This window comes from Phaethon lepturus, unplaced genomic scaffold, assembly GCF_000687285.1.
Source record: "Phaethon lepturus isolate BGI_N335 unplaced genomic scaffold, ASM68728v1 scaffold21232, whole genome shotgun sequence".
Classification (NCBI taxonomy): domain Eukaryota; kingdom Metazoa; phylum Chordata; class Aves; order Phaethontiformes; family Phaethontidae; genus Phaethon; species Phaethon lepturus.
In genome coordinates, this window is record NW_010525827.1 from 2,437 (window position 1) to 12,579 (window position 10,143).

At 45.7% G+C, this 10,143-nt stretch overlaps 1 protein-coding gene across 1 annotated transcript; it reads right to left on the reverse strand.

The window, feature by feature from the left end:
• Positions 1 to 1,902: 1,902 nt before the first annotated feature.
• On the reverse strand, positions 1,903 to 9,887 carry LOC104617536 (schlafen family member 11-like). The gene is made up of 4 exons (XM_010282884.1): positions 8,786 to 9,887; positions 7,006 to 7,134; positions 3,765 to 4,521; positions 1,903 to 2,728 (listed from the first exon to the last, which is right to left on the reverse strand). Exons 1-4 carry the CDS (start codon positions 9,885 to 9,887, stop codon positions 1,903 to 1,905), a joined length of 2,814 nt encoding a protein of 937 aa, XP_010281186.1.
• Positions 9,888 to 10,143: the final 256 nt, after the last annotated feature.

Genomic DNA, 10,143 nt, shown 5'->3' on the forward strand with positions numbered 1-10,143 from the left:
CCTCCTCCCCCTTCATGCCAGCACTAGCACTTGAGCAGCTGCATGACAAGGTAGAGCTTACCTGGCCGAAGACTAATTTGCAAAAAAAAACCCCAAAACACCAAGTTCCTAAGTCTCTACACCGTGGCACACCTGAGCCTGCTTATGAGACGTTTGGGACTGTACTGCTGGGGACAGAACTGCCTCCATGGGCAGAAAATTGCATTTAAGTTGATTCAATGTGACCACAAAACCACAGCCCCATTCCCAGCAGAGGTGAAAAGTCACCACCACTCGCAAAACCAAACCGTGGCTCTATCTTTTTGGACGAGTGTCATGGTTTAACCCCAGCCAGCAGCTCAGCACCACACAGCCGCTCACTCACTCCCTGCTCAGGGGGATGGGGCAGAGAATCAGAAGGTTAAAGTGAGAAAACTCACGGGCTGAGAGAAAGACAGTTTAATAGGTAAAGCAAAAGCCATGCGTGCAAACAAAGCAAAATTCATTCACTACTTCCCATCAGCAGGCGGGTGTTCAGCCATCTCCAGGAAAGCGCGGCTCCATCACACGTAACAGTTACTTGGGAAGACAAGCACCGTTACTCCGGACTTCCCCCCTTCCTCCTTCCTCCCCAGCTTTTATTGCTGAGCACAACATCCTATGATATAGAGCATCTCGTTGGTCAGTTGGGGTCAGCTGTCCCAGCCGTGTCCCCTCCCAACTTCTTGGGCACCCCCCGGCTCCTCGCTGGCCGGGCAGCGTGAGAAGCTCAGCACCAAACAGCCGCTCACTTACTCCCTGCTCAGGGGGATGGGGCAGAGAATCAGAAGGTTAAAGTGAGAAAACTCACGGGCTGAGAGAAAGACAGTTTAATAGGTAAAGCAAAAGCCATGCGTGCAAACAAAGCAAAATTCATTCACTACTTCCCATCAGCAGGCGGGTGTTCAGCCATCTCCAGGAAAGCCCGCTCCATCACACGAAACAGTTACTTGGGAAGACAAGCACCGTTACTCCGGACTTCCCCCCTTCCTCCTTCCTCCCCAGCTTTTATTGCTGAGCACAACATCCTATGATATAGAGCATCTCGTTGGTCAGTTGGGGTCAGCTGTCCCAGCCGTGTCCCCTCCCAACTTCTTGGGCACCCCCCGGCTCCTCGCTGGCCGGGCAGCGTGAGAAGCAGCAAAGGCCTTGATGCTGTGCAAGCACTGCGCAGCGACAACTGAAACATCCCTGTTACCAACACTGTTTTCAGCACAAATCCAAAACATAGCCCTGTACCAGTTACTGTGAGGAAAATTAACTCTATCTTAGCCAAGACCAGCACAATGAGAAAAGAGATGATTTGGCTGACAATTCACAAAAATCTCCTCCCCACTGAAAAAGCAGAGTTTTGACCATTTGCACTAGCACCAGCAGGGACATAAACAGGGATGGCCCCTGTCGCATTTCCAACCGGTGGTTCCACCCTGGTAGTGCTGAAACAAGTCAGAATGTATCAGCTTAAAGAGCAGAGGAATTGAAAGTACAAGTCTCCAAACTGTTCTATGATTTATCCAAGTAGCTTGTAATTGTTGACTCCCTTCTGCACACACAGAATCACACAGAATCATTAAGGTTGGAAAAGAGCTTTAAGATCATCAAGTCCAACCATCAACCCAACACCACCAAGCCCACTAAACTGTATCCTGAAGTGCCATGTCTACACGTTTTTTGAACACTTCCAGTGATGCAATTGCCATTTTCAGCAATTTGTTCTCTCCAGGTGGCAATATCCTTTAATTAGTCAATTTTGTGACCTCCTACAGGCCTACACATGATGAAATATGTATGTGAAACTGCATAATTTTTTTTCTTTTGCATATAAGGCTACTCTATAATATCACTGAACAACAAATGAGTGAAGCATTCTACTGTTCATAGCCCTCAGAAGAGTAAACTGTCATCTAAAGACGTGTCTCTTAAGAACATCCTGTCTTCGTGATAGAGCAAATGGAGTTTGGTGTTGGCTCTGGATGCCACACAGAGCAAAAGATTGAGAGATACCTCCTCTTGTGCAGGGACAGGGTGGATGCCAAACACAATCCTTCTTTCTAGGCCTGAGAAGCGTCGGATGCTGTCAAGAACAATTATGTTTTCTAAAACATTCTCCGCTGGCCCCAAGACCAACCTCACCCTACACTTCCTTATTTGTCTTCTTAGCTCAGGTTCCAATATCTGATTGAACTCCTGGGCTGCATGCTGTGTACTGCACAGGATTGCAATATCTTTGACGGGATAGCCTTGCTGGATATAGCTGTTGCACTGCCTGGCCACATACTCTGCCATTTCAAATGTTCCCATATTTTCTTTTAATACGTAGTCACCTGACAAAGAATGGGCACATTCAGCCTGTTTAAACAACTCTTCCAGCACCTCATAGGGCATATATCTGTTACGTTCTTGGAGGATTTTCTCCATTAGATTAAACATGACATTGTATATTTGCTTGGCATTACGGACCCCTTTGGTCAACCATTCCTGAGGATATAGTTCTGAAAACTTAAGACCACAACCGTATGGGTGAGTGGACTGGAAGAAATCCAGGAAGACCCAGAAAATGCCACTTTTTTTCTTGACTACCTTCCGGGCACGTTGGTGCCAGTTTTCTTCAGGACGAAAATTCTGAGCTTCATCAACCACAATGTGTTTCACTTCTGGGAAGTTCCCATTTAAGAAGGCAACACGTGTCACAGACTGGCAGATTTCATTTCTAAAAAAACACCAAACCAAAACCCAAAAAAACATATGGTAAATAAAAAGAAGATGCGACCAGACAAATCCGTATTGACTGCCTCCATTTCTCAGTGGGTTCTCCCTTGGAGGGCCATTGCTGCTTACTGCCTAAAAATGCAAAACCTCCTATCTCAGCTGCAGCATGCTGTACCACTTTTCCTGGTGGAAGCATTTATTCCAGGTATTGCTGCCCGGCCTGCACAGCCCCCACCAACTGGCTTTGGCTCTACCCTAAGAGGACGCTCAAGCCCACCCTTCCTACATGGGGACCCCATGGCGAGGCTCCCCAGGGGTGTCCCTCTGCCCCGCTCTCCCCGGCCCAGGGAAGGCCGCGCGGTGCCTGAGCTCCCGCAGCAAGGACGGGTTCCCTTTTCCGCCCAGGGTGAGCGGGGACTGGCAGCACGTCTGCCAGGCCGTCTGCCTGCTGGGGCCAGGACCCGCTGTCCGGGCACTGCCGTTCCCTGATGCCAGGGGCCTTGTCCACCGTGGTGGCCTGCTGGCCTCTCCGTGCTGGCACGAGGGGAAACGCAGGCAGAACAGGACTGGGGAACTGCGCTGCCTGAAATCCTCTACCAAAAGGGCATCAGTTTCCACCCTCCTTGTCTAGGCGGCCCAGGTCCAGGGGCCGGTTCCCAGCACGGCTGCACAAGAGCTGGCGTCAGGCCCAGTGCAGGCAGTGTTGAGGCAGCATCAGAAGAAGCCAGGTGGGTAGTTTTGGTGTCAGCACCAGCCGTAATAGACTGTTAAATTAAGGCCATCATCTTTTGAAGGTCTAGCACAACCCAGCAATCACCGACCGTGGGATTCTCACTGCAGTTAGGGAACACTGGATCTGGGCCAGAGCTCAGCTCAATAACAGTTACATTATTAACACCTTTCTTGAGATGATTATTGTGTGTTTGTGCCAGCCAAAGTTATGTATTTGGCAAACAGATGTAAAATCAGCTGGGCTTGTGCTGTATGTACAGAGGGCGGAATGAAAGAAAAAAGAGGAAATACACGTTACTGCTTACCCCACATACTTCTTCAAGGGTTGATTTTCACAAATGTAGAGTATCTCATTTTCAGAACAGTGAAAAATGTTTCTTATTCTCTCAATGATCTTCAAAGCCACGATTGTTTTCCCTGTTCCAGGAAGACCAAGGACAAACTGCTCCTTGGCTTTGTGCAGGTTCTTGGAGAGCAGCTCATATTGTTTGAGAGTGAGGAGGTTGAAAATCTCACAGCCAAGATGGTCACTTAAGTAGGACTTAAAGCGCAGCACGACAATCACAAGTGCACGCAGGAAGGCAGGGACGTCCCTGGAGGTGAGGATGTAATTCTCTGGGTACAAGCTGGCATAATCATATGGGTTTTCTTGGTTTTCTTGCTGTGGAACATCATTCTCTGCAACTTCCATCTGGTTCTTTGTGCCATCCAGGTATAGTATTTGGGGAATCACACACACTTTTGAAGCATATCCCCCTTCATTGACTAGTTTATGCTTTAATGCATAAGCAGTTTCTCTCCAGTTGTCAGATTCAGCAGAAGAGGCACCCTTGACTACAGTATACAATACTGGATATGCATTTTCAGCTACTAAGAGAACATCACACACAACATCCTGTCTTTTCCACAATCCAATGTCGACAGCCCAACTCCTTGAAAATATCAGTACCCCCTTGTTAAGTGGAGGGATTCGTTTTTTCATTAAATCCTCTAATCCAGGATACTCTGAGAACAGGTCAGTGCAGATGGTTTCTGGCTTCCACTTGATTTCATTAGAACCGACTAGAAAAAAAGAAATAAGAAATTAGAAAAACAAAATACTGCAAATAATTTACTCAACACATCAGTTACTGGAGGAATATATTATACCATGAGGTCATCAAAGTAAATGATTTAACGTGAGTAAAATATTCAGCGTTCCCATGATACCTGCTGGTAAATCTGTAAGGATTTTTTATACAAATAAAAGAAGTATAAACTCCATGCTTCAGGCATGCCTGACTTCTAAGTGGAATAAGTAGTCTCTTTCGAGGGATCTGCCTCTTTTCTCTCTACCTTCTCATTATTTAGGTATTCCTCTGACAGATATGTTGCTGCCACAGAGAGACACTGGTGGTTGAATCAGATGGAGCAGCCTGCAAGCATCTCCTACACTCCCAACTGGTAAAAAACAATGCATATAGCAAGGGAAAAAGCACCTAGGAGTATCATCAGTGTCTTGATGTATAGATACACGTTCCTGCTAAACATGGGGGAATACATGAAGATGCCTGTCATCCCAACACTTAACTTGGTGCTCCTCCAAAATAACAAGTAACAGTAATTCTAAAAAATATTAACCAAATCCTCTCTTAAATTTCCAGGTTAAAATTACAGCTATGCACGTTCATAACACACAGACAAATCTCAGATGCAAGCATACACTGACTGTGTCACAGCCTTCCATTTAAAAAACGACATTCTCATCAAGAAACAGCAATTGCATATCCTGTACCAAAACACTATTAACCTATCAGTAAATTGACCACCTCAGAGTAATCCTGAAAACATATGTGAAGACAACAAAATTACAAAAATAATTCGAAAAATTAGCGATTAATACATACATCCATAGTTGAGGATTTGGAAAAAATAATCCATGGACTATGTTTAATGAGAAAGTATCTGTTTGCTACTGATTGGAGCAGTTCTATTACTGCACAAGGATCTGGAATTCTGTGCCTCTCCCATGTGTCTCAGAGCTTGACCTAAAGCCACAGCCCTGTTCTGCAGGAGCATTATAGGATTTACATTGCCCTTGGCTACTTCTATTCCTTTGTCTTTCAGGGCTTGGTATGTGGGAGTATCTGTTGCTCAGCAACCAAAGCTGCTTTTATAGCTGAAGTGTTTCTGAATTAACCAGTGTCTTCACCTGAAAAACACAACCACGGCAAGGTTCTCCGCAGCTGCATGGTACAGGGCTGAGCTTTGCTTTCCCTTGTGGGTCCCAGGCTGAAGTTCCCCTGTGGCAGTGAGCAGCGTGTCGGAATTAATTTACTGGGTGAGAAAGTGTCTAAGCTGATCAGACATCTGACACCCAAATACTTGGTGCTTAGCCCTGCAAATCAGCATTGCTAGTACCAGGCCAGGGGGAGCGTACTGAGTTTGCAAGGCCTCAGGTCAGAGACTTGTTTGGCTGCTTTGTTTGAGTTTTTGTTGACCTGTTTGGAGCTTTGTTTTCACTTGGTTTACCTGTAACAGCATTTTTTCTAATAACCAGGTGGCTGTGAATAACAATCATCTATTTATACAGACAGCAGCAACAAGCAGGTCTTCTGCACCGGATGAGATCTTTTTGCCTATAACATGATGATGCAGAGTGCAGAATACAGGGCTGGTAGGACAGCAGAGGTCTTGAGATGCGGGATACAGGATGCACGGCCGAATTCAGGTGTGGGGCAGTGAGAGGCAGAGCACAGGAGAGCCTAAGGCCAGAAACAGCTCTCAGATGGTCAGCTAAAGAAATGCAGCCCCAGAGCTGGACAAAACTGGCTTTAAGGGTAACAGAGAACAAGTATCTGACTTCTGTGAAACATGCTGTGTTTACTGAACTGCAGTGGAGCTGTGAACTTGTAGACCAGTGAAGAAAGAAACAGCAAGTGATCCCAAGCATATCCTGGAGCAGGAAAAACAAACCACGAACATCAACTACCTACTCCCCAGGAAAGAACCAGCAATGCTGATGACTCGCCCTAACAACCCCCATCAGGCTGGAGCCATCAACACCAGGATCCTCAGTGACAGTGGAAGGCTAGGTGTAACACCAGGAACAGGGGTGGACACTAGGAAACGTGCAGGTAACTCTTCCTCCCCCCCCCGGTGGTATTCATTCATTGTCTTTCTTTCTTTCTTTCCCTGTAATAATTAGATCTTGATTAATAATAATTCTTTGATTGGACTACTTAGATTTCAGTTATGCTAGGAATAAAGTAGTTTCTCTCTTTTTTGTCCATAATTTTTGAGCATAACAGGGGGCAGACAGTGCTGAAACCGGGGGACACTAGGTATATTCTCAGCAGTCGTGTGCATTAGGGATTATACTTAGTGGCAAAAATGGGAGAAGAGATTGAAACACCTGAGAAATCAAGGAAATCAACATTGTTGGTGCAGTTGCATCTTTTAAATACTCTAACAGTTGTGTGCCTGAAATCTTATATCATGTTATCTTCCTAGAAGTTCTGTCAAATACAATCTTAAATTAAAAAAAAAAAATCCAGAATGGCTTACCTGGGTAGAGGCATTCTTGGAGTTCAGACACACACTGGAGACCAGCTTTTGAATAAACTGGCTTGATAAGAGGGGGACCATTTGACAAACTGAGCACATTCTCAAATTTATCAGCCAGATTTGAAAGATCTTGGGGGAAGAAAAACGTGTGTTATATCCATTGAAATCCTTCCATATGAGCTTTTAAAACCCAGCACTACAGAATAACTAAAATGATTAATTTAAAACCTCCCTTTGCAATCCTACTCCAGAAAATGCTGCGTACATAGTTAAGAATGACAGTATTGCATCGAACCAACAGGATCTTGATTTGCTGTAACAGAGAGAGGGCTCACAGCATGGATGGCTTTACAGTTCAAAGGCAAGATCTAGACTCTACATGGGATGAGTTTGTTGAGACCCCACTGCACAGGTAAGAGACACCTGACACGCCAGTTCAGCACACCAGCATCTACAGGAACCTATGTGTACCATGAGTCCCTTCAGTAGATGCACATCTCCAAAAGACCTTGCTGCTTTGTTCCCCTCCTGTCAACATCACCCTCTCTGTCTTTGGTGTGACTGCGTTCTTTGAAGGGACCAGACATCCCAGCTGCAAGCACAGACCAGGGCCACAGGAGAGGTTTCACACCAGGCCAGAGTCACGTAGCACGGCCAAGGCTCTGCTGGGACAGGAGGTCCCCTTTGGCTAGTATATTCCTTGCTCGTGCAGTCACTGCCATGGGCACACACTTGAGGGAAATTTCTGTTAGGGGGAACATGTAGGAAAGGAGGATTAGTTTCATCTTCAAAGATTTCAAAGACTGAAAAATTCTTATTCAAATCCATGGATGGAATAAACTCCTTAGGACCCGCTGTACAGGTCTTGTTGTGGGATGATGGAACAGAATGCAGGACATAGGTTTTGAAGGGGAAGGATTTCACAATTAATTGGGACAACATGCCTTAAAACAGCAAAGCCTTGCACCCCTGCTGCTTCAAAACAGCTTTTAACAACCATGGGGCCACACTAGGTGTGCAAAGTGACGTTTCAGTGAACATCTGAAATGCATGTGAGCCTTGGAAAGGGGGAGTAGTTTGCAACCTGCTGCATACTGCACGTCGCTTGCTGAGCTGCAGACTTGAAAGGACTTTTCTCAACGTCAAGCTATCTCTGAAGAGATGACTGACCACGTTTTGGTGAAGTCAGCTACCCTAATGTTGCTGACTTCATTACAGATTTTATTAGTATGTGAGAAGGGGAAGGAGAAGAAAAGTTGCAGGTCAGTTTGACACCACCATTACAGTTAAAATTATTATTTTACTCTAGTGCTGGCACACAACTTATGCCAAGATGCTGGATCTAAACAGATCACACCAGGGCATGGATATTAATCCTTGCTAGTGCATCAAGCACTGGGGATTTCACTCCATAGGGATCAGCAACATTAAGGACTTCTTTGTTTTTCAAAATAAACCCCTTTTAGGCACCTAAAGGGGCCAGATTTCCACCAGGACATCACTCCCCCCATAAGCATCTTAACAGACAAAGCCAGCTTCAAAAGTTTTCTGCAATTCTCATTAAGAGTAATGGAAGCTCCTGGGCAACTCTGAACGTTTTCACTTCATTTAGGGGCACATGGGATCCCCAAGAAGGCTATTCCAGTTGAGAGTGCTTCAAAAAGTCCTACTGAACCAGTTCAGAGAGTAATGCTTCACAGAACAGTTTGCTGTTGGAGGCCAGTTACCATACAAACCAAGGCAGAAATGAAGTTGGCACTAATATAAATGCAGATTTTACCTGGGTCTGCAGCTGTCATGAGCTCTGTCCATTTTCTGATGCTCAGTCTTTCAATCGTGTCACCCATCACAATCCAGGATTCAGGGTTATCGTGGAAAACAGCACAGCAGAATGCTTCAATTCGCACAGCGCATATGTAGCCCTGCAAGCATTCAGCTTTGTCGTAAACGCTCAGGATATGAGTCTTAAACTGCACGCCATCCTGAGAGCCACAGAAGTGATGGACGGGCATTGAGCCCACAGTATCAGCTACTGTTTTTTCTAAAGCTTCTTTCTCCACTTTAATATGGCTTCCAATGACTTCACTGCTGTCATTCACTCCAAAAAATAAATAACCACCCTCAGTGTTTGCAAAGGCAGAGACATAATTTGGAAGGGTTTTTCTAATGTATTCCAAGATATTCTCTGTAGAGAAGTTCTTAAATTCAATATGTGTTGTCTCTGTGAAATCCAGGACCTCGCCAACCATCAGTTTGTCTCTCTCTAAGAATCTGGCAGCAGCATCTTGGATGTTGCGTTCCTCAGTGTTCAGAGAAGTCTCCTTTGCTCCCCCATCAAAATTCAGCAGAGCTTTCTTAGCACTTGGCCCATTCTCATCATGGCGACCGGCACACCTTACCTTCCTCCTCAGAAATTCAGCAGCGTTGCTTGAAGTCATAGGGACAACTGAAGTGAAACACCTACGGGATAAACCAGTGCTCAAGCTACAGATACGTGGCTTTGCAGAGGGACTTTTCTGCTCTGGACCTCCACAGCTCCACGTTTTAACAAAAAGCAGCAAGTGACTCCGCTGCTGCATCCACGTGAAGTAGTCGCTGGTCTCGGTGCAGTCGATGCACGCCCTCAGGCTCTGCTCTATGTCCAGACCAATGCCGTGCTCCTGAAAGCAGTAATTCCTGTCCTCACTCTCCATCCTCACTACTCCTCCTCCTGAATTCAGCAACGCACACACTGCTATAGAAAGGTCCTTTCGTTGCCTTTTCTGATTGCAGGAGGTCTTCTTTCTGGATCTCTCTCCTAAAACTATTTTCTCAATATCTACCACCGCATCGGCATAGTTTGTTTTCAAATTAATGAGCAGCCGCCTCTCTTGTCTGGCCATCCTGATCCTGAAATGATAAATTATTAAAAACACAGTTATGCACGGCAGCGTGACAAAGAACACCATGGGCCTTCAGCTTCAGCTTACACACTGGATTTAATAAACTGGAAAGTTATTTGCAACACACAAGCAAAGCAAAGACTATCGCAAAGCTGCCCACAGGCGTCACGTTGGTTAAGCTCATTTATTGGGCTCTTTTGCGTATGGGGCTCCAAGCGTGTTCTCGACGCTACGCTCAGGACACCCCCAGCCCGCA

Coding starts and splice junctions, on each gene's coding strand:
- LOC104617536 (XM_010282884.1), bottom strand. CDS start 9,887: ATGGCCAGACAAGAGAGGCGGCTGCTCATTAATTTGAAAACAAACTAT. Junction 7,135..8,785: donor CATGACAGCTGCAGACCCAG/GTAAAATCTGCA, acceptor TCTTCCCCCAAG/ATCTTTCAAATCTGGCTGAT. Junction 2,729..3,764: donor CCCTTGAAGAAGTATGTGGG/GTAAGCAGTAAC, acceptor GTGTTTTTTTAG/AAATGAAATCTGCCAGTCTG.